At 43.9% G+C, this 24,582-nt stretch overlaps 1 protein-coding gene across 1 annotated transcript in view; it reads right to left on the bottom strand.

Annotated features, from left to right (window-relative positions):
- Positions 1-7,180: 7,180 nt before the first annotated feature.
- KLHL14 (kelch like family member 14) overlaps positions 7,181-24,582 on the bottom strand; it is an 80,458-nt gene continuing 63,056 nt past the window's right edge. Inside the window, exons 5-9 of the mRNA XM_001515148.5 lie at positions 19,918-19,996; positions 13,304-13,494; positions 13,064-13,222; positions 10,440-10,597; positions 7,181-9,337 (exon numbers count right to left, since the gene is read on the bottom strand). Coding sequence (XP_001515198.3) covers positions 9,197-9,337; positions 10,440-10,597; positions 13,064-13,222; positions 13,304-13,494; positions 19,918-19,996 — 728 coding nt within the window. The 3' untranslated portion in view covers positions 7,181-9,196. The remainder of the gene's footprint in view (positions 9,338-10,439; positions 10,598-13,063; positions 13,223-13,303; positions 13,495-19,917; positions 19,997-24,582) is intronic.

Below are 24,582 nucleotides of genomic sequence, written 5' to 3'. Positions count from 1 at the left end.
ATTAGGCCAGAGCTCGGGAGGGAATTTGGAGAAAGATGGTCTAGAATCAGAGGGCATGAGTAGGAGCGGTGGGGGTGGAGACGTTAATGAGGACCTGCCTGGAATTCCCCCCTACTTTCTCATCTGGGAAGACTTCACCTCCCCCCATCTTCAAGGCCCTTCTGAAATCATATCCCCTCCAGGAAGCCTTCTCTGATTAAGCGTTCAACTCCTCACCCTTTTCAACTCCTTATTTCTCTTATTAAAGCAAGTGTTTTCATCGCACTGCTAAAGCTCATGATTTTCATTAATTAAAATGTGCATTAGCACACTTCATTGCAGCTGAAATATCAGGACCAATATTCTCGGCTCTTTATAGAAAGACAACAGGTTGGGGGAGAATTTGGGGCCTCGTGGGAGCTCGGAATTGGCTGTCATTTTAGTTCCGGTGAGCAATCCTCGGACAAATGAGAAATTAAAAATACCTGAGGGAAGTCCAAGAGTGTCCATCCAGGCCCGAAGGAAAGCAAAGAAGACAAAATGCAGGACATACAGAGTCTCTTTCTGTAGCAAAACAGAGGAGTGCAGGGGATTCAAGACTGGATTCCTTATGAGAGTAAAGACCACACCATTATCAGAAATCTAGAAGCCATTCGATCCATCAAACAATCGTATTTATTGAATGCTTAATGTGTGCAGAGCACCATATGAAGCACTAGGGAGAGTACATTATAACAGAGTTGGTAGACACGTTCCCTGCCCACAGTGAGTTTTCACTCTAGAAGGGGAAACAGACATTAATATAAACAAATTAATTACAGATATGTACATAAGCACTGTGGGGTTGAGGGAGGGGTGAATAAAGGGTGCAAATCAAGCATAAGGGTGATGCAGAAGGGAGAAGAGGAAATGAAGGCCCAGTCGGGGAAGTCCTCTTGGAGGAGATGTGCCTTCAATAAGACTTAGTAGGTGGGGAGAATGATCTTCGTCAGATACAAAGAGGGAGGGCATTTCAGACCAGAGGCAGGATGTGGGTGAGAGGTCGGCGGTTAGATAGATGAGATCGAGGTACAGTGAGTAGGTTGGTATTAGAAGAGCAAAGTGTGTGGGCTGGGTTGTATAGGGAAATAAGGGAAGTAAGGTAGGAGGGGGCAAGGTGATTGAGCGTCTTAAAGCCTGTGGTAAGGAGTTTCTGTTTGATGTGGAGGGGGATGGGCAACCACTGGAGGTTCCTGAGGAGTTCTTGAGAAGCCATACCCTGGAATTCTGGTCCACTGCCACATTGAGTTTTCCTGGGTCTGAGTCTCTTCGGACTCTTTCTCCTTCCTATGGGAAGTTCTGAGTGAAGCCCCTATCTCCAAACACTCAGGGCTTGCAAGGATGCTGTCTAATCTGGAAGCAGAGTCCCCCATTTGAATAGGAAGGACCAGGGCAGTCAGCAAAGGGGAGTTTCCCTCACCAGGCTCCATTGGGCCACTTCAGCCTGGAAGCTTCACATCCAGGAGGACCCTCTGGGTCTAAGAGGCTGAATCCACAAGGGCAAATAGAAGGGACATCAGAATTAGCCTTCTGCTTAAGAGAGAAAAGGCTTGAGGAAGTTCACTGGGTCCTGAAGTTCAAAGGAACAGAGTCAGGAATTTGGTCAACAAATTCTTGTACCGCTCAATCTCATTTAAAAAACAACTGTGGTATTTGTTAAGTGTCTAATTCACGCCAAGTACTATAGTAGATTCAACACAATCAGATGACGCACTGTCTCTGCCCCACATGAGGCTCACAGTCTAAGTAGGAGGGAGAACAGGCACTCAGTTTACAGTTGAGGAAACCAAGGTGTGGAGAAGTTAAGTGATTTGCCCAGGGACACAGAGGAGGCAAGAGCAAGGTCTTTTGACTCCCGGCCTTATGCTCTTTCCATTAGGCTAATCTGCTTCTTCCTAGTTCTGAAAACTGTACAGAGCAGGACAGATGATGCCACAGAAGGTGAGGTGCCATCCTTTTGTGCGAGAGACATTGGGAAGGTAGTCTCTTCCACAACGTTCACACTAAAATAGCATTAGGCACATTTTCTAACACTTTTCTCCATCAGGGCGAGGGAGGAGGATAGGGTGTAGCAGTGGGTGGAGATTTTTGCTCTAGCCAATGGGGCTCCTCTGTAGACACATGTAGCTGGCAACTAGTTTGGTAGTGGGACTTTTGAAGTTGAGAGATCTTGGGGTGGGTTTAAGTGAGGGGAGGGTGGGGGATGTCCTCTCTTCTCTCCCTTTTTCTAAGGCAGCATGACCTAGTGGCAAGAGCACAGGCCTTGGAGTCAGGGGAACCGGATTCGAATCCCAGCTCCGCCACTTGGACCTTGGACAAGTTATTTAACTTCTGGGTGCCTCCGTTTCCTCATCTGAAATGGGGATGAAACACCTATTCTCCCTCCCTATTAGACTGTGAGTTCACAGGGGCAGTGTCTAATCTGATTATCTTGCATCCAAGACAGCACTTACTATGGTACAGTTCTTTGTATATTTAGTAAGTGCTTTTATTATTATTATTATCATTATTAAGCAAAATAGACTCTCCATTTGGAGAACAGGGCCCCAAACAGAACAGGGCCTCTACTTACCCACTGGACCATTATGTCCGATGGGTTAAATCTGGTTGCCGCAGGTAATGCTTGACTGGTTTCTGGGGAAATCTGGACTCACCCAAGCAAGAAAATGACAGTACGTTCTAGAAGTGGGATTCTGACCCGGGTGTTTCAAATGGCATGACTCTGCCTTAACCGGAGGCTAGTTTTCTCCTGCTGTGGCACAATCGAGGAGAGAGAATGCTGGGTGGCAGAGCTGGGGTGACTGGCTAGATGACTGATCACAGTGGACCAGCCAACTGAGGCCTGTTGTGGAGTAGGCCTGGCTGGAGCTTGGGGCAAGCAAGGAGCCACTTGGAATTTGAGCTTCTCAGAAATCCTTTCTTGGAATTCTCAGCCTGAATGCAGAGTGTGGAGATTGGTAGAAGAGGGGCCTCCCCTTCTACAACCCCACCCTTTCTTCTGTTTCTCCTTCAACTGTTCATACCAGGAAATAGAGGTAAAGACTCTGAGCAAAGACCAGTTCCAGGGAAAAGCCCATGAGCCTTTGTTCCAGGTGAGAGCAGAGATCTGAGGCAGGGTTATGGAGAAGACCCGTCAAGGGGAAACATGGAAGCAGTATTGCCTAGTGGAAAGAGTGCAGGCCTGGGATTCAGAGGACGTGAGTTATAATCGCTTTTCTCCCACTTGCCTGCTTTGTGACCTTGGGCAAGCCACTTCACTTCCTCTGTCTCAGTTCCCCCATTTGTAAAATGTGGACTCAATAGCTGTTCTCCCTCCTACTTACAATGAGAGACCCTTGTGGGACTTGATGATCGCTTAGAAAGTACCATTCTCCCATTCCCTTCTGTGTCATCCTGACTTCCTCCCTTTATTCATCCTTCCTCCCACTGCACAGCACTTATGTACGTATCTGTATTTTATTTATTTATATTCATATTTCTCCCTCTAAACTCTAAGGTCATTGTGGGCAGGGAATTTGTCTGATTGTTGTTATACTGTAGTCTCTCAATTGCTTAGTACAGTGCTTGGCACACAGTAAGCACTCACTAAATAAGACTGACCGACTGACATAGTAAGTGCTTAACAAATACCATAATTATTATTATTATTAGGCAAATGGTTAGGTAATCGGAGTTCGTATTACAATATGACAATGTCTAACCCCATATTCCTAAAGTGAGGCTTTTTGTTGAATGCTAGCTATGTTAGTTAACAATGTCACCCCTTTTAGCAATTCCATTTTGCTCTGTGTGGAGGTTTCACTAAGCTCCCCGGGATGCTTTTGTTGAGCGGGGCTGCGGTGGATTAATCCCGAATAAGTAATTTGGAGATAGGTTTTTATTTTTCATTTCTATGAACAAGCCATCTATTTGGATTTTCATATATCAAGATCACAGAGATTTGCCCCAATCCAACTGTGATCTTAGTTACAGCTGTGTGGCTTACATATTAGGGAGCATGGATTTGCTTGAAAGCCCCTTCTGAAATCCATAATTGGTTTGGAACACTGACACTGACAGAAAATATTTTATGAGGTCGAGAGAGTTAGGTTCCTGCAGATTAGCTGAATCCGTCATGATGGGACAAACATTCTGGAATTCATTAATACTATTTGACCCTCCCATTATCTGCCCTCTCCACAGTTTTTTCCTCATCACCCTCCATTAGATTTTACTTGTTTTGAATTTGAAAGAGCTAAATGCAGACAACAGCAGGCTGCCAGTTATGTTCACCCACTTGGGTTCCCTTTATGGACCCTCTTTGACTTTTTTACCCATAAACTTTACCTCCCACGGCCCACTGACAGTGCTACTTTACTTTCATACCATATCCTGATGGACACCAGCAAAGGGTGACCAGCAGTCAGGTTTGATTCCTGGCTTCCACCTAGTCTATCCCTTGCCATGTAAGAATTCAGCGCGGCTCAGTGGAAAGAGCCCGGACTTGGGAGTCAGAGGCCATGGGATCGAATCCCGGCTCTGCCAATTGTCAGCTGTGTGACTGTGGGCAAGTCACTTAACTTCTCGGTGCCTCAGTTACCTCATCTGTAAAATGGGGATTAAGACTGTGAGCCTCACGTGGGACAACCTGATTACCATGTATCTACCCCAGCACTTAGAACAGTGCTCTGCACATAGTAAGCGCTTAACAAATAAAAACATTATTAATAATTTGGCACCAGTCACCTCTCTGTCCGCTGTTAATTTTTTTTAGCGCCAAGACATTCTCCGCTGGCCTCATGTCACTAAATTCCACACCCTGGAAGTTGCAGTTGTGTTCATAGGAAGTGTGTGTCGGGGGGGAGAGGGGAGGGAGAGGCTACAGAACCGAAGAGAATAATAATTATGGTACTTCTTAAATTCTATATGCCAAGCAGTGTTCTAAATGCTGGGGTAGATACAAGTTAATCAGGTTGGACACAGTCCCTGTCCCACATAGGGCTCACACTCTTAAACTCCATTTTACAGATGAAGTAACTGAGGCACAGAGAAATTAAGTGACTTGCCCAAAGTTGCACAGCAGACATGTGGCGGAGCCAGGATTATAACCCAGGTGCTTCTGACTCCCAGGCCTGTGCTTTATTGACTAAGCCAAAATAAATGTTCTAGGTTTAAGAGGATTCAGGAGGAATTGGGCAGACTTTTGCAAAATGATGGCATGACGCATATGACTTTAGACATGCTTGGGGAAGAGGCTTTTGAGTGTTTCCACTGGACTCCCCATGCCGGCACCATCCCTTTCCCCTCATATAGCCATCCCCTTAGACTGTGAGCCCCATGTGGGACAGGGACTGCATCCGACATGATTATCTTGTATCCTCCCCAGCGCTTAGTACAATGCTTGGCACACAGTGAGAATTTAACAAATACCACAATTATTATTATTATCCTAGTCCTACCCCCTTCTACCTGAGTTCCTGGTTGTCCTGCCCCTTGGTGACCTCTTTTGCTCTGGAAATTGTTGAAGGATTTAGAGTCTTTGGGGGCTTGGCTCAGGACACTGATTTTTGACCCGATACTATCTTTTTTAGACTGTGAGCCTTTTGAGAGCCAGACACCATGTCTCACTCCCACTTTTGTATACTTTCGCAGAACTTATTACAGTGCTCAGCACAGAGTAAGCATTTAATAAATACAATTACTACTACTATTTCACCATCAAAGGCATCATCTGAAAATACAATGGAAGCCACAAATATATAGCTTGTAAGAATGCCATAATTAATATACAGAGTGATAGGTAAAATACCATTGAAATGCTTGGCCCTGTACAATTCAGAATCTCCTGTTGATGAATGATCCTCTTGACTGTAAGCTCTTTGTGGGCAGGGAACACGTCAACCAACCCTCTTGTATTTTTCTCTCCCAAGCATTTAGTAATAATAATAATATTTATTAAGCACTTACTATGTGACAGGCACTGTACTGAGCGTTGGGGTGGATACAAGCATATCAGGTTGGACCCGGTCCTTGTCCCACATAGGGCTCACAGTCTTAATCCCCATTTTACAGATGAGGTAACTGAGGCCCAGAGAAGTTAAATGAACTCAAGGACACACAGCAGACAAGTCGCAGAACTGAGATTAGAACCCATAACCTTCTGACTCCCAGGTCCGTGCTCTACCCACTACACCATGCTGCTTCTCTGTGATATAGAAATACAATAGTATACATGCCCACAATGTTCATCAAGGTTCATACACATTAATAAGTGTATTTGTTAAGCACTTATTAAGTGGCAAACATCATATTAAGCATTGAGATAGATACAAGATCATCAGGTCTGACACAGTCCCTCTCCCACATGGGGCTTACAGTCTAAGTGGGAGGAAGAATGGGTATTTAATCCCCATTTTATAAATGAGGAAACTGAGGCACAGAAAGTCACAAAGCAGGCAAGGGATAGGGCTAGATTTAGAGTCCAGGTTCTCTGACTCTCAGGCCCATGCTCTTTCCACTTGGCCACACAGAATTACACTTAAAGACACGGGTTTTCCTTAATGCAGAGTTCTTCAAGAACTCAACCCCTCTCAGCCTTCTCTTCTGATCATTTAGTAATCTTTATTGAACACCCATGTGGAGAACCCATATGCTTGGGCAAGCAAAAGAGAATTTGTACCCTCAAGGAGTTTACAATCTAGTGGGGGAGACAGACACTAAAAGTAAACTGTAAATAGGAGAAGGTAATAGAGTATACAGGATATACACAATAAGTGCTATGGGGTAGGATGAGGGTTGGGAGTCCAGGAGTGCCTAGGTAGTGTGAAATTGCTGATGTGATGTGAGACATGGGGGATAAAATGTGTATGTGTGTGCCTCTGTGTATATGTGTGTGTGTGAGGGTAATTAGAAATTCATCAGGAAAGCCTTCTTGGAGGGGTAATTTTTAGAAGACGGCTGAACCACTCATATCTGTCATTGAGGATTTATTTTCAGCCCGGATTCTCTACAACCTTTTGAAAATGTAGTGACTAAATCTAGGCATGATATTCTACTAAGAGTCTGACAATACCACATAAGGGCAAAAGCCTGAAACGGTAACTAATCGTTTTCACTGATCACATCTATACACACTAACTCAAGACCCATATGACCCTTCAAAACAAATAATAGGAAACACTGAAGCACTGCCACAGAATAAAAATGTTTATGCACTTACATGATAGAAAACTTTTCAAGAATTTAATGTAGATATTTTTACATAGGCTTCATATGTAGGAATATGGCAGACAGTTGAATTAGTACATAAAGTTTTATTTAAAGTTTTTTTCCTTACAAGCAAGCTTCATTTACACATTCTAATACTGTACAATATTTACATTCTCTGTGATGTACTGAATTATATCACTTCCCCCTGGGTCACGCCTTTCTGAAATAACAGAAAGCTCTACATCCACTTCTCATAAATGCTTTGATTTATCTTGGTTTTTTTATTTTAAAAAAACAGTTACAGGACAACAAATGTCCCTTTAAAAGTAGACATGTGCATTTCAGAAAGAAACAGGTAAAGGTTGACTGTCAAGAGGTTTGAGGCTGATCACATACCCAGGGTACATCAGTCAAGGTTTTCTCATTCAGCTTTGTGGCTGGTTTCTCTTTATATTTACTTCAAGAGAAAAGAAATGAAAGTTGATTGCACTGGATATATCTTTACAAGGTAACTTTCCGATTTGAACAATACAAATAAATAAAAATCAACTAAGATTGCACTTTGACTGCAGAGATGGCCGGGACTCTCAGCACACTCCATCTTTATGAGCCCGTCTGCCCTGCTCTCTGAGAGATTCTCACCAAGGCTTTCTGTTTTGTGGCTCCAAAAGATTTCTGCTTTGAAATGACGCATTTATTGAGAGATTCACCAACTCGCTGATGATTCTTTTATTTCTATTTAACTTCCTCTCCTAGAAGTTTAATGGTAACATCAATTTCCACAGCCAATTTGACCCCTTTTGATTGGAAAAACCCAGCTTCTCCCAGCCCTGGATTTCTGACGCAGCAGAAACTGACATAATTACTTCTTTCTCATCTGCATCACCAATGAGAACAACGGAAATATGCTCTGCTTGGGAGATGATGGATGGGAAATCGGGGGCTGGCCCAGAGTTAGCAGAGGAAAAAGGACATAGATGCTGCTTCTGTGGGAAATGGATGGAAATTTAGGTGACTTTAGGTGAGTTGATTTTAGGCTTCTCAATGTCAGAGAAATGACTAAATTTGTACTTAACAGTGTCTCCCAGGCCTTGGGCTCCAGAGAAAAACCTGACAGATTTTAAGACGGGTCTCTGTGGGGCAGCCCGTTCACTCCTGAATTTGCTTCTCCTGCCTTCTTAAGTCAGACAGGAGGGTTCACTCCTTCACACTCTTAAAACTGGGAGAACAGATTCTAGTAAGCTGAGTGGAGTAACAGATTGGGCCTGGTTTTACCCTTCGAGAGAATGAGCTCATGTCAGAGGCCCTAGAATGAGGACTTTCAGCTTCTGGCTCGATTCCCCTTAGTCCTTCTCTGCTAATCTCCCTTGGGGCGCTTTGAAGGCAGAGGGTGCAGGAAATGAGGGTGGGCAAAGATGGACTCACAACTCTTTGGCCCTTTATGCTCTCTCCTAACACGACCGTTGTCCTCAGAGTCTCTGAAGTAGCCAAGATAAGGATCGCAGACCCGAGGTCCATTCTGCCATGTAGTGTGAGCGTGTCGGTGGGGGAGGGGGTGAACTTTTGAAGCATTCATGAACACAACATCCCCAAAATTTCAACATAGATCACATGCAGGGAGGAAACGACGCACAATACTGCTCTTAGGTCTTTCTGGGAGGTCTTCAGATGCTTATGTTTCTCCTTCGGAATATTAAAATCGATGGGAGGAGCATCTCGGTAGCTGGAAAAAGTGAAAACCAGTCTGGAATGGCAGAGTCGGTCAGCACGTATGTTTGGTGAGATTTTTTTTTTTTAATAGCTACTTGCTTCACAAGACACCAGAATCTGTCTAAGAACCGGAAACTCTTGGCTTGGATTTAAAGCATTGATAGGAAATAAAATGTGGGCTTTGGCAGTTGTGTCTTTTTCGGGGAATTGTTTCCTATTAAAATATTTCTGTCCCCTGCCAATGCTTCTCAGAGCGTCTGATGCAGCCCTTTGGGGGCTGTTATTTATTGTAGGGTACGCAGGTGGGTAGGATCACTGTGGCACAGGCTGGGCCTGCAAGGGGTTCCGCTACATCTCCTTCTAGTTCTGTCCAGGTCCCTTTCTCGGGGCAATAGCAAATGGTCGAGGATTTGTAGGCACCCTAAACACAACGAGAAGCCTTGATTGAGACATGCTTTGAACAAACACAAACGTATACACTGCAAGCTCCTTATGGGCAGGGAATGCCTCTACTGACTCCATTATGGTATACTCTCCCAAGTGCTTGGGACAGTGCTCTGCACACAGTAAGCACTATACAGCGACTGTTTAGAGAGAACAACTTTTTCTCCATGCTTCTCTCCACCCTTCACCTGTCTATCCTTCCCCTCCAAGTGTCCCCTTTCACCCTCCATCCTATTCCTCTTGAAACATCTTGGTGAAAAGTGGATCCTAAAGTTTTGGCTTCCGGGAAATGCCACTGACAGAAGATGTCAAAAGCAAGGGGTGGGGACTTATTCTAAAGGCCAGGTATCACTAGCAACGGGATATGGAGCATTAAGACAATTATCCAGATATTAATAGGCAAGAGGAAAACTATTTTGGTCTGAAACATCTGGATAATTGACTGTAGACTGTAAACTAGTGTCTACCAACTCAGTTCTAATGTACTCTCCCAAGTGCTTACAGTGCTCTTCCCCCATTAAAGTGCTCAATAAATACGACTGAATGAATGAAATGAATGAAATATGATTTACTGATTTAATAGGGTTCGTTTGGGCTAATTTCCCCAGATCTCAGGGTTCTGATCACAAAAGAGCATGGGCCTGGAAGTCAGAGGACCTGGGTTCTAATCCAGGCCCTGCCAAATACTTGCTGTAAAAACTTGGGCAGGTCGCTTACTATTCTGTACCTCAGTTATCCTGTTCTTCTTCCGACTTAGCCTGTGAGCCCCATTCATTTTTATCTACCCCAGTGCTTATAACAGTGCTTGATACATAGTAAGCGCTTAACATATACCATAAAACATGGCAGCCAGTGGGTAGTACTATTGACTGGCCCATAGAAAGACTCACTAAATACAATTTCAAAACCAAAATCTTTAGACCTTTAGACCATCTCTGTCCCAGATGGAAAGTGAAAATGACCAAGAACCAGTAACTAGTGAGAATTGCCAGTGTGTGATGGTACAAGCGAATGGCAAATATCGTTGAAGGTCTGGGGGGAAACGAGAGCAAAAGGACAAGCAAAATGAGGACTCTCACCATACTCCAGCTGTATCCTCCTACAAGATAGATGCTGTCATCCAACACTGCACACCCGGGTCCACTTCGGCCTTCCAATATGGGAGTCTGCAGAATATTCCACTGGTCCCCTTTAGGGTCGTAGCATTCCACGAGCATGACGTCGAGGTGGGAGAATCCTGGAAGGACAAACGAAAGGGAGTCCCAAGGGTCAGTATTCAGCACTCACAAAGACTTCAAAAAGACAAGGGGGAGAAATGAAACAAATTATTTAAACAGTGTCTAGTCTTTCCTTCCAAATTTGCTTCAGACCCAACACACGCTCTTCATCAGATCAAGCTAGCAGGAGGCGCATAAGCCTCGAGATTATTTCTTATCAGGAGACGAGAGTTTTTACCAGAGTGAGGTCAAACATTGGCTTACTTCCAAGGCTGCTGGAATTAAACCATGGACTTTGTAAAGTCAAGGGTGGCAACTGCATTTCACATTCTTGCAAAGAAGAGGGCTTTTCAGATTCCTCAAGGAAAAGTGGCTTAGCAGGACCCAGAAAAAAGCTAAGGAGCCACTCTCCTAAGAGACCGGAAGCCTCCAAATGAGGAACACCAATTAAGCTTGCAGAATTATCAGCCCAGATTAGAAATGAAGTGTGGCAAGAAAATCATTTCATAAAGTTGTAGAATTTTCAATGGAAGAACATGGTAATCCTTGAATCTGTCAAACCCCCTCCATAACCAGCTCCAGCACCACTTAATTCAAAATATGATTCAAGGGCTCCAGGTACATAGGAGAATGGCTTTAAACTTTATTAACAAGGGCTCTGCACCGAGTTGCTTTGGAGCCTCTCCTCTTCTGAGTCAGCTAGAGGGTGGAGTATTCTATCCCCTATTTCTTCTTATCCCCCAATATTTCTCCATGTTATCTCCCCTTGTTGGGCAGAGGGGAGACCTTTTGCAGGTCCGGTGCTCAGACTGGACAAGTTACACACGGACATAATTCTGACAAATGTTTCCCACTTTGGAGAGCCACTGTTGCTGCCTGATATCTTCCAGACACACTATGGGGAGCTGCTTGGAGCGTGGGGAGCGAAACGGAAATGGTCTCTGGGCATGCCATGGTCAATTAGCCTATATGCTTGTTGGGGGAGACAGGGAGGGGACATTAAAAAAAATGAATGGTATTTGTTAAGCATTTACTATCTGCCAGAAGCTGCACTAAGTGCTGGTAGGGGACAGTCCATGTCCTACATGGGGCTCATAGTGTAACTCCCCATTTTACAGATGAGGTAACTGAAGCACAGAGAAGTGAAGTGATTTGCCCAAGGTCACACAGGAGTCAAATGGCCAAGTCAGGCTTAGAATCCAGGTCCTTCTGACTCCCAGCCCATTTTCTATCCACCTGGCCACACCGTAGTGGCGGGAGCGACAGAGTAGTAGCAGGTAATATAGCTATAGGGGTGAGAGACGGCTTCTGGGACCACTAGATTGTGTTGTTTTAGGATTAGTACAATAATACCTTCTGGTTGACCCCATTCTGACTCCTTACCTCTCCTTATTCAATAATGCCCTCCCCTTCCTGTGCTTTCTCTCCCTTAACCAAACCAATCAGTCATATTTATTGAGTGCTTACTATGTGCAGAGCACTGAGCTAAGCACTTCGGAGAGGACAGCAAAGCAAGATAATGGACACAATCCCTGCCCTCCTGTTCTCCTCCCCAACTTTCCTTCTGTCCCCTCTCCTTCACCACAGGAATCCATCTCTAATGATTGAATTCACTCCTGAAGAGAGCTCCATGACCTCTGAGGCATCCTTGTGAGAGGGCAGAAGAGTTTGTCTTAGCCAGGGGGGGAAGGTATCCTAGGAGGGAAATGGAAGGCTGTCTCATTTCTACATCCACAACACCTACTTCCATTTGCCTGTTTTTGGACTTTCAATTTTTTTTTTTAGTAGATGATCCATGAGCAAAGTCTGATTGATGAGGGAAAATCGTATATACTTGTGTAATCTATCTGCCTTCTGCTCTCCTCCAAGCATGTATCTACCAGAAATGGGAGTTACATGGGAGTATTGAACAGGGATATAAAAAATGAATTATGCCTCTAAATAGATGAAGGTAAAGCAATTTCTAAAAAGAAAGTTGTGAATCACAGATGGCATAATATAATCAGTAATAAAAAAAGATTTTTAAGTTTTGAGATCCAAATCTTGAACAGATTTATTCTTTTTCAAGCACATCGAGTGTTCGGTTTGCTGTGGAACTAAGGCTTCTCTTGATTACACCTTCCTGGAAAATGATTTCCAGAAGAAAATATGACTACTACTTTCGGCCCCAGGAATAATCTGTTTGTTTCACAGAACTCATGGTCATGACAAATTGTTCTTCCTTTTGAGTGATGAAAGCTCCCATTTTCATTTTCCATAGACTTCATTATTCATTTCTTTAATGTGCACAGTATTATCGTAACTTTAAAATAATCCCATCCTGCAGAAGAGCCAAAATAAGTGCTTGCTCAAGGGGACTGTCGATGTACCCAGAATGGATTTTCTTTGGTCAACGTGATTTTTAGTTGGTGAGCACCAGTGCCTCAGGAAGAAACCCCTTAGCTGGAGACCTAATGCCAAGACAATACCGTCATTGAGAATATGACCTTTCAGATGGTTTCCTCCAATAGCATACAGCCGGTCATTCATTACAGCCAAAGTGTGGATTGCTCTTTTTGTGTTCATATCTTGCTTCCTCGCCCAGACGTCCATGACGGGGTCGTAGCAGTAAAGCCAAGGGACATATTCGCCGTTGTGGACGCCTCCTGTGGAGTAAACACAAACACATATGTGAGGGGAGCCCCGGGCGAGTGATCCTGGTGGCAGAAACAGGAGAAATGACTTGCCTGAGATGTATATTTTCCCACTGTGCACTGCTCCTGCATGCGCTGCCAGAGGCTGTGGTAGAGAAGAGACATAGTGCCATTCGTTGCTTTCTAGGTTGTAGCGCTCCACGCTGGACAGGTATCCTGTTTCATTCCGTCCACCGATAACATACAAGTGTTTCTCCAGGCGACAAGCATAGAAACTGGCTCTCCTACAGTAAGAGTAACAGTCCCAAAGTAAGTGTCTTAATACAACTGTTACAACTCGCTCTGCAGTTGGTAGGCTGGCAGGTTTCAGAGGCGGGGGCATGTGTCACTCCAGAAATATGTCTGGGTGCTGCCAACTTTGGAAAAAGCATATACAAAGATCTTCCCTGCTCTCTCCCTCTCCCCACTGACCACACATACACACATTCTCTTCCGTACAGTATCCGGTTTTATGGCTTGCTTAAATATTTTGTTTTTACGGCTAATGCCAACTAAGAAGAAATCTGCAACCTCTTTAATTGGTTTTTGCCTTTTCTCATCTGGGGAATACATAAAGGTGTTCCTTAATATTTGGGGGATTTGATACCTTGTGAGGATATCATACCTTAGAAAAGACAAAGTGAAAAACGAGGAAGATAATGGAACAATTATAAATTATCTTGACATTCACTTTCTTTATGGTCCTTCAAGGGTCATTGTTCCCAATTTTCTAAGGGAACCACATCATCAAAAATTTTTTTCAATTATCATTTTTTTTCTGCTTTTTCTGTAGGTCTCCAAATAGAGCAACTTTTTATGGTATTTGTTATGCGCTTACTGTGAACTAAGCACTGAAGTAGATACAAGCTAATGAGGTTGGACACAGTCCATGTCCCACATGGGGCTCACAGTCTTCATCCCTATTTTACAGATGAGAGAACTGAGTCACTGAGAAGTGAGAAGTTGAGTGACTTGACCAAGGCCACCCAGAAGAAAAGTGGCAGAACAGGGATTAGAACCCAGGTCCTTCTGATTGCCAGGCCTGTGCTCTATCCAGTAGGCCAGGCTGTTTTCTTCCTTAGTTGGACATAATGTTTGAGGTAATAATGATCATTTTGGTATTTGTTAGGTGCCAGTTTGTACCAAGCACTCTACTAAGGGCTGCGATATACAAGGTAATCAGATCAGATAGAGTCCTTTTCCCATCTGGGACTTACTGTCTAAGGAATAGGGAACGTGTCTACCGACTCTGCTGTATTGTATTTTCCCAAGCACTTTGTTCAGTACTCTGCACACGGTATGTGCTCTATAAGTACCATTGACTAATTAAGGGTGAGGGAGAATAGGTACTGAATCCCCATTTTACAGATGAGGAAACTGAGGTGCAGAGAAGTTAAGTGAGTTGCCCAGGGTTACATAGCAGGCAAGTGGCAGAGTAGGGTTTGGAACCTACGTCATCTAACTCCCAGACTCTTTCCACTAGACGATGCTGTCATTAAGCTCCCTCTAGACTGTAAGCTCACTGTGGGCAGGGGCTGTGTCTGTTTACTGTTGTACTGTAATTTCCCAAGGGCTCAGTACAGTGTTCTGCAAACAGCAAGCACTCAATAAATATGATTGAATGAATGAAAGAATAATAACTGTAGATATTTGAAAAGCTACTTAAGCAGTCTTTTTAATTCACCTGGTCAGGACTGGGTGGGAGCTGAATTTATTGGAAAATTGAGGTGGAGAGAAGATCATCCAGGTAGCTTGAATTACAAAGGTCAGAACAATCCAAACACCGCATCAATTAATCGATGTTAATTATTGAGGATTTACTGTACCAAGGGCTCAAGAGAGCACAACGTAAGAGAGCAGGTAGACATGATCCACCTAGAGCTCCTTCAAACATGGATATATGAGACCCAGATTTTCTGGATTCTTACCTCAGTGCTTCATTTGAGTTTCCTAGTCTCAGGCTCTTGGAAGGACCCTATTACATTTGCTAAGAAACTCCCAGATCGCTTGCAAGCAAGGAAGGAGGTCTTAAGTTAGTCAAGCTCGGCTGGCCTCAAATAAATCGGTAATTTCTTTGAATCGGGGAACCTCATTGGCATAAAGATGGTCCAGTCTGGAAGGTCTGGGCTCTACTGGGCTAATAATTCAGTTCTGTGGCCCTGTATTAACTTGCTGGCCTCATTGCGAGTTTTTCATTAAACCAGAATGAACAGCACCATTGGACTATGTTAAATCAATTTGGGTTGCTGCTAGACGGGGAACTAGGAGGTAGGTAAGGAAATGAAGAGGAAAACAGATTCTATTTCTGCTCCTGTAGACCCAACTGGTTAGAATTCTTGGAAGGTCTGAAACCATAGCATTTTGAGCATTTTTTGGTTGCATCTGTGAACACATTTCCCTCAGAATGTTTGAAAAACAGTTGTATTAAGTTTTGAGCTGGTAGTTGTCTAAAATTTCTTCCTTAGATCTCAGACTGGGAAACTAGGTATGCTTTGTCAGACCTTGCTGTCTTTAGCCAGGGCTTTCTTAAATCAGGGGCTAGTGTATTCCTAGCTTCATCCACAGAGTGTCACTGTTAGGAGCTAAATGGAAAAAAAAATTGGTACGTTTCCACTCCCTTGACTTAATGTGCATTTCTAGGCAGAAAGTCTAACAGCCAAAGACTTCAGGTCTCTCTGACTGGAATATTATTCACTTGGGTTTCCAGAAGGGAAAATCTCTCTGAGATGCAAGGTAGAAAGAAACAACACGTACTTAATGGTCTGTCGGTGGCTGTAAAATTTGCTCCAGGCTAAAGATCTCACCTGGGAACATATTTTTCACAAAATTAGAAAGCGCTCTCCCGGTTTGGGTTATTAGACTGCTGTAAAGTATCGTGGCAAAGAAATCCCGGAATTTCTCCACCGGATTAGAATGTTTATGCATCTTGTTTCATCTCTCCCACTGGCAGGAGATGAACTTTGGGCTTCATAGGAAAGTTGTAAAACAAATGCTGAAATGAACACACCATGAACCATGTCCACCACACATGGCTATTCAAGGAGTTGAGGGTAGGAGCGAGGAGAGGGTGGGAATTCACCTAGGCCTGGCAGGTGATCAATTTAAGTCCTGAAGCAGGAGACTGGATTTCTCATATAATTATCCCAGTTTGAAGAGTGACCTTTATTAGTGACCATAAACAATCTTTCCTTGCATATTACTTAGTCATATTAATGAAGGCAGCAGATTTTAATTAATAAAACAAAAAAAGTTCCCCCACACTTTATTCACCCAGGCCGGGAAGAAAAGCTTGAATGTTCTAGCTACTTTTCTCACCTTCCACAGGGCCAAAATCTACCTGGAAAGATTTGTGAACATGCTCGTTTTCACTGAAATCTGTCAGAATCATCTAAACCTCTCTCTGTTTTTGTTTTGAAGAAATCATTGGGGCAAAGTGATTCCAAAGATTATTTCACATTCAGTCACTGTCTCTCTTTTGGGCTTCAGAGACAGTGAAATCAAAGGCATTGAGAAACAGCACATCCTAAGGGAAAGAGCATGGTTCTGGGAGTCAGAGGATCTGGATTCTAATCCCCACCTCTGCTTACCTGCTGTGGGAACTTCATTCATTCAATTATATTTATTGAGCACTTCCTGTGTGCAGAGCACTGAACTAAGCACTTGGGCAAGTCACTTAACTTCTCTGTGCCCCACTTTCCTCATCTGCAAAATGGGGATTCAGTACCTTTTCTCTACTACTTGGACTGTAAGTCCCATGTGGGACAGGAATTGTAGCCAACCTGGTTATGGTGTATCTATCCCAGTGTTTAGTAAAGTACTCAACCCACAGTAAATATTTACCAAATACCATAAGTAAAGCCTGACAATTCACATTCTTAAACCCATTTCCTTAAAGCAGGTCTCAGGCACAGCTATAATGCGAGAATTCTGAACAGGCATTACTTTTCCTCCGAATGTCGATTATTCAAATAGTGCAGAGAGCAATTCCAGTTCCCAAATACCAACAAGTGATCCTGAGGAGGGGGCTGCTCCATGCCTTAACTTAGAGTTCCTGTCTAGAAGGACCTGAGCTGAACATTTAGGTGCCAGCACCTCGTGTTGACCTCCTTGAAGGCCATAGAGCTCAATCAATCAATGATATTTATTGAGTGCTTACTATGTGCAGGGTACTGTACTAAGCACTCAAGAGAGGACAAAACAACCTATAGAGCAGAGACGTTCCCTGCCCACAAGGAGCTCCATTCTCAGGAGCAGTCTGTTACTGTCCTACCACCAATTAGAAAATGGACAGGGCTGATGGATAATGGATCTCCAGGACTTATTTCTCTCACCTTTTTGTCAAGGAATTCTCTCAAGGAACCCAGAAGGGAGTGGAGGGAGCTGGGGTGGGGCGGGGGGGGGGGAAAGGAGGAAGGAAGAGAGGACCTGCTCCACCAGGAGGAAGTGTGTTTGTCGTGGGTGTGGGTTAATGTAGTGGAAGAGACCATACTTTTGGGGCAGGATTTGCCCATGTTGCTCCTGCAGGTTTGTCTCCTGTAGCAGAAAGGGGGTTGGGAGGGAGGTAGGGGGATGAGGATGAGGGAAGGAACAGGAAGAAATGGCTGCTTCACCCTCACCCCCCTCCCTCAACCCCTTCATCATCCTAAGTGACATGAAAAGGAAATTTAAGAAACTTTCCTGCCCTAAAAGATCATTTTTCACAGAAAAAAAAATCTTTGTAGGCAATTAATGCGCCATGGGGAGTACTCTCGCTGGTTATTTTGAACAGAAATAATGACATGACAGCAAAATTTCAGTCAGAGCTCTGGATTGGTGCCGGGCCAATTTCCTCAAGGGAGAGGCAGGGCTGAGGATTGACCAACGGCATGCATGTGTGTCTCTCTGAGTGTGTGTGTGTGTGTGTGTGTGTGTGTGTATGTTTGCACGTGGCCTGCGGTTACCCAGTCCGTGTACAGAAAAGCTCTCTATTTGGTCTAATCGGCTTGGTTGTTTGGAATCCTAAAAAAAAAACCCACCAAAAAAAACTTCTCTTAGTAAGGGACCTGACATGATAGACCATAATGGCTTGGAAAGAAGCGTTAAACAGTCCATCCTGTCAACAGTGTCTGCCGGGTGCCGACAGACCATGGCAGCTCCTTTTATCAGGTCAATGAGCTGCTAAAAATTGTCTAAGTAGGACCCCGCCATGATAGGCCATAATGCCTCTGAGGAAGTCATTATGGACTATCAAGTAAACAATACACATTTTTAAAAAAATTACTAATTAGGTTTTGCAGCGATACTTCCCATCCTGAGGGGCTCCGGAGTGTGATAATTGACCGCGACGTGAGTTATGTGTCCCAAGCCTGAGGCGTGAAGGTTAATTATGTTGGTGTAGAGCCCCCAGTGAAGGGGCTCTACCGTGATGAGAGGATGACATTGTAAGACTGATGGAATGCCTGTTTTGCCACCTTTCGTATTTGTGACAAAGAAACCTTATTCTAAACAGTTTGGGTTGTCAGGTGGAATGACGCAACAACAGAGGCAGAAGGGGCTGAGCCATTGGCAGAGGTGGAATGGGAACTTTGGGAAAGATTTCTGGGGCTCTCAGTTTCACCTCAGAAAGGGCCAAGAAAATATAGTTGAGAGGCACTATTTCCCAGAGTGTTTGATTTAGTTGTCAGTGCAAAAACAACCCCAGGGTTTGTCCGTCGCCTCTACAAGGTTCTTCTTTGCTAGCTGGGGGTGACTTTGAACTTGTTTGAAAATTTGGAGTTGAGATTTAGCATTTCTTCAGGGCTTGAATGACCCCAGTCATGCTACAATGATATACGCTACTGAAAAAAGGGTCTCATCTAGGGGGATTTTCTCATTTTTGGAAAATTCAGCTCTGAGGATCTCCCTGGTCCTTAAATGGAAATGGACTGCTTTGGGTGTTCCTTTCTGACCAATGCAGAACACAGAAATCTCCTAGGAAGCCAAAAGAGCCATAGAGGAAGAGGAAGAATGGGCAATTGTTCAAGTTTTCCTGCTAAGGAGGGGAAAGACAGCGCAGTTTATCTTCCCCTTCATAGAGGCCAATTTGTCTTGAATTGCCCGGGGCACACCTCTCCTGTCATTTGGGAAAGAAACATGGGAAATGCTCTCCGCGTTAAGTGGCAGACGAATATCAGCATACTCCCCTGCCTCCTCTTTCTCATTGACTAATGGAGACTGTGGACCCGTCCACTGTTACCATCAGGAAACCAACACCGAGACTGAACTTCCGTGGGCCTCTGACACCCTTGTTTAGGAACCAGATGGCCCACCTACAAGTCAGTGAGGACATCTGCAGGTAAACTGAATGGGGAATGAGCAACGAAAATGTTCAGTGGACTCTCAGGAAACTGACTTGGTGGGGCAGGAGGAGAGTGAGAGAGAGCAGATTGGCAGGATTCAGGATGCAATGTGGGCATCTGGGAGGTTGGTGGTTGAAAGTAGGGCAGAGGGTGGAGTGGTAATTATATGGATACTGAATTTCTACTTTGACTGTCCAAATAAAACAACAGCCTGGACAAGCCTGGTGAGATGATGTCCCCACCCTTTAGCTTGATTGTACAGGAATCTTTTCTTTAGGAAAACGGACAAAGGCCCAAAGTTCTTTAACAGCAACCACCAGGGAAGCAAACAAACATAAGACAGATATTTACCTTTCTTGCATGGGTGGAAGCTGTATCCAGCTGTTAAATCTGGGATCATATCGGCTGACAAAGTTTGTACTGTGTTTTCCTGCAAAAATATAGCGGTGTGACACTTAACACAAACACAGTAAGTGAAAAATGATTGTATTATGCCTTTCAATTATTTTATAAAAGGGAAAGCATTACCTTAGACAAACAAACGTACCCTTGTGCAAATCAATTGTATTTACTGAGCACTTATTTGTGCCCAGCACTGTACTAAGAGCTTGGGAGAGTACAATACAACAGAATTGGTAGATGCATTACCTGCCCACAACAAGCTCACAGTCTAGAGGAGGAGACAGACATTAATATAAATGAAAACATTATGGATATGTACATAAGTGCTGTGGGGCTGAGGGAGGGGTGAATAAAGGGAGCATATCACATTGAACAGAAGACAGTGGGAAAAGAGGAAATGAGGGCTTAATCAGGGAAGGCCTCTTGGAGAAGATGTGCCTTCAACAAGGTGGCTTTGAAGGTGGAGAGAGTAACTGGCAGATTACTCTCAGAAGAAGAAGAGGGAGGGCGTTCCAGGCCAGAGGAAGGACATGGGCGAGTGGTCGGCGCTGAGACAGACGAGATCGAGGCACAGTGTGTAGGTTGGCATGAACCAAGGGAGTCACCCAATCTAACCAGGGCTGCTAAGATCATCAGCTTGAAAAAAGAAACAGTGCAAGTCCTCACCCCACACCGGCTCTGTAAATTCTGGCTCCATAATACTAACAGCAGCTGGTTATGACTCTTAGGTTTCACGGACATCAAATTCAAGTTTTTCTATCATAATGACCATTATTTATTGTCATATGGGTGGCTTTAGGGTCCTCGTCCAAAAATAGGTTTTGGTGACCAAATGGAAGGGGACAGAGTGGAGACTGACTCTGTTTCCTTCCCTCTCAAAGATGGTTGAAAACTTGTGTGGAAACGAGCAAGAGCCTCAGAAATTATTGGCATGAGTTTTGCAGTCAGTTTCACACTTCGAGATTCAATCTATTCTCTCCGTGCAGGTTGGTGGAAGTTATGTGGGTGCATCGAGGGGAGAATATACTCCGACGTGCTGGCTAGGATGGGAAACACGAGCAACATAAGCCGGTTAACTAGCTTATCCCTGCTGCCAAGCCCCAGAAGCATATTAATGCTTCCATGACATTAAAATGCACCTTATTTTACATACAGATTGACATCAAAGCACGGAGTCTGGAGCAAAATGGTGTGTGACAATTTTCTGGGAGCACCTGAGACTTCAACCCCAAAAGACTCTCTGAATTAAAGAAACCCCTGTAAACCGAAAACAGAAATAAGACTCCAGATGCCAAAATGTGCATGTGTGTGCTAAACAGGAAGGCACATAGACACCACACTCCCACCCACACATACACCGAATGTACAGCTAGAGAGAAACCTGGAATCCACAGGCCAGTTAAATAAACAGGTCAGTGGTTACTACACTAAGTTTGCGTTTCCCATTATGAGAAGTACTGTCAGATCGCTCCCCTTGTCACGTCACATTATGGCATTATATGCGAATTCGAAATGAATTGATTAATACCAAGAGCGTAGGAAAGAATAATGATCCAGCGATAATTTTTATCCATAATAATTAAAGTTCTCATTCTGCAAGAAGATGGAGGGGAGAGAAAGCATGTTGGCTGCTGCTTCAGGAAGCAAAGGTCACCTTTCCTCCTGCACACAGCTTGTAGTGTGGAGAGTAGTGACAGCGGAAAAGTGCAGTTTTGTTTTTTTCCCTCTCGGTTTCTGCCAAGCTCCTCAGAGCAGGGCATTATTGAGAATATACACTGCAATATGAAAAGAAAAAATAAACCCAATTCTCTACATGATTTCATTCTGTGCAAACACACCCAGAAAGGGACACACAAACACACGCTCAGGCACACACTTTTTATAAACAATTCCCAGGGCATCAAGGCCTGATTCTGCACTGCTCTTCATGGAACCCCTGGTTCTAGATCTAGGTCTTTCAAGCACAAGTACCTAGCTTAGACCCCTCAGTCAAATTACTTCAGTGTTTGCTTTATTAGGGGGAAAAATGGGCAATTCACTTCCTTTAGCTCACTGTTGAGATTCTATCAAGTTAACGGGCTGTTTTCTGATAAAGCTTGCTAGGTCCTGGAAACCATTGCGTTTGTTCTCCATTGTCAGCCCATCAGCTGCTTTTCCCTCAATGCTAAACGTTAAAAAACGTTAAAAATTCTGGTAGGGAAGGACAGGGGCTAAGGAGCCCTCCAAGTGGGTGGGAGAGGAGAGCCTTTATTAAGAGAGCAAGGAGAGGAAGAAAGCAGCTTCTCTCTTGAACTGGTTTATCATTAAGCACCAATTTAAAACATACTGGGCACTGCAAGGGCAAGGACTATGGTTATGCAATATGGACAGATCACTTGAACAATATTTCTAGATGTGAGCTTGTTATGGATAGGGAATGTGTCTGCTGTTATACTGTATTCTCCCAAGCATTTAGTACAGTGCTTAGCACACAGTTAGTGCTCAATAAATATGAGTGACTGACTGAATGAAAAAAAATTACAGATATATACATAAGTCCTATGGGGCTGGGAGGAGGCATGAATAAAGGGAGTAAGTCAAGGTGATATAGAAGGAAGTGGGAGAAGAGGAAAGGAGGGCTTAGTCAGGGAAGGCCTCTTGGAGGAGTTGTGCCTTTAATAAGGCTTTGAAGGAGGGGAGAGTAATTGTCTACCGGATATGAAGAGGGAGGGTTTTCCAGGACAGAGGCAGCAAGGAAAAAATAGGAGTTCGCCAAACTGACTTAAAAGGCAGACAAAATCAAGGATTAGCCTGAGATGGGGGCTAGGATCTCGGACTCAGCACCTTAATCTATCTTTAGATTCACACATCTTTTTTTCAGAGGGGAGAGAGCAGCCGATTCAAGAAGGGTTTGAAGAAATTTTCGGACGAGGGGTCCCGAGTGGGCTACCGGAAGAAAAAGCTGGAGGTGGAGAAGGGTGAGATGGGATGTTAGATGGTTCAGAGTGAATTTCAAGGAAGACAGCCATGACTCGTTTTATTGGTGTTTTTGTTGTTAATGGTATTTGTTAAGTGTTTAGTAAGTGCTGAGCACTGTTCTAATTCCTGGGGCAGATACACGCTAATAAGGTTGGACTCAGTCCATATCCCACATGGGGCTAACAGTCTTAATCCCCATTTTACGGATGAGGTAACTGAGGACCAGAGAAGTGAATTGCTCAAGGTCGTTCAGCAGAGAAGTGGCAGAGCCGGGACTAGAACCCAGGTCCTTCTGACTCCAGGTCTGTGCTCTATCCACTACTTCCCACTGTTAGAGACTGAATATTGAGCTGGATAGGCTGTTGGTCAGACTCAATAATGGCCACGCTACCTTATGGACACAGCAGAGCCAAGGCATGGTAAGGTTGGTTTGGGAAAAAAAGGAACTTTGGGGGAGTGGCCAGCCCAGAAGAGCATGAAGAAAGATTACAATTCTTTCTATTCACCTCATACCTTCCCAAGTCCTTCCCTGTGGTCTTGTCTTATCTTATGCTGTTGAGTCATCTCCGACCCATAGAGACACCATAGCCACATCTATCCCAGAACGCCCCAACTTCTATCTGCGATTGTTCTAGTAGTGGTACATATCCCCAAAACGTGTCATTCCCCACCATTTTTTGATCGATTTCTCTTCAATCATGATCTTGTTGTTTCTTTACATATCTCATTTTGACTACAACGACTACAGAGGCTTCAAGTCCAATCCACATCAAAAGCCACGTTAGAGTGTGCTCTAGTTACGAAGTGCTCCATTCAGGCTAAATCATTTCAAAGGAAGAACAAGATAAGCAGTTAAGTGGAAAGCTTAATCGTAGATCATATTAACTTCGGAGTGTGCACGTAATACTGCCAAAACATCATTATGGGGATAACCGAGTATAGGAACTATCCATATCAGCAGGGCTTTGGTTCCAAATCTATCCCGTTGAAAATGATATTTAACTCGTACTTACAGAGCCAGGTCTCTTCCCTATGTTATACAAGGTTTTGGCAATAAAGCCAAATGGAGTGTTTTTCCTCCAAAGATTTTCAGGTTACACCCCGCCCCCCCGCGACTGACAGAAACATTGGTAGGAGGCGGATTGGGTTGTTTTTCTTGAAGATACTTAGGAAGTGAACAGATGTAACCATTTTCTATAATTTGGTTTGGTGCAGATGCTGAAATTGAGCGTTCACAATAAAATATATGCAGGATATGTAATTTCAGCTGGATGTTCTGGTGTTCTAAAGTAAACCTGCAAGCTGTTTTATGGTCTCTCCACCATAATTATCTCTGTTTCACAGGCTTCTACAACTGCAACAACTCCTTTCTCATAGGTGAGCCTTTTAACAATATCTTGATAATTTTGTATATTTTGCAAGGCGGACTGTAGAAGGCTCAGGAGTGTGGTAATTGTTTAATTTATCTTTGTGGTAAACTGACAAAGTAATCAAAACAAAAAGGGCACCAGGAAATAATCCACGAGGGTGACACTACCACAAGACACAAAGCCTGGAAGAGGACGGTTTAGGAATAGGAAGAATTTAGGTAATTAATGCCGCAGCGGCTTCGGGTGAAACTATCTGAATCGGAACTGGAGAAAGAATTCATTTGCT

The sequence above is a fragment of the Ornithorhynchus anatinus genome, chromosome 7 (assembly GCF_004115215.2).
Source record: "Ornithorhynchus anatinus isolate Pmale09 chromosome 7, mOrnAna1.pri.v4, whole genome shotgun sequence".
NCBI classification, from domain to species: Eukaryota; Metazoa; Chordata; class Mammalia; order Monotremata; family Ornithorhynchidae; genus Ornithorhynchus; species Ornithorhynchus anatinus.
Note: the sequence above shows the minus strand (reverse complement) of the source record. Positions and strands in the feature narration are given on the sequence as shown.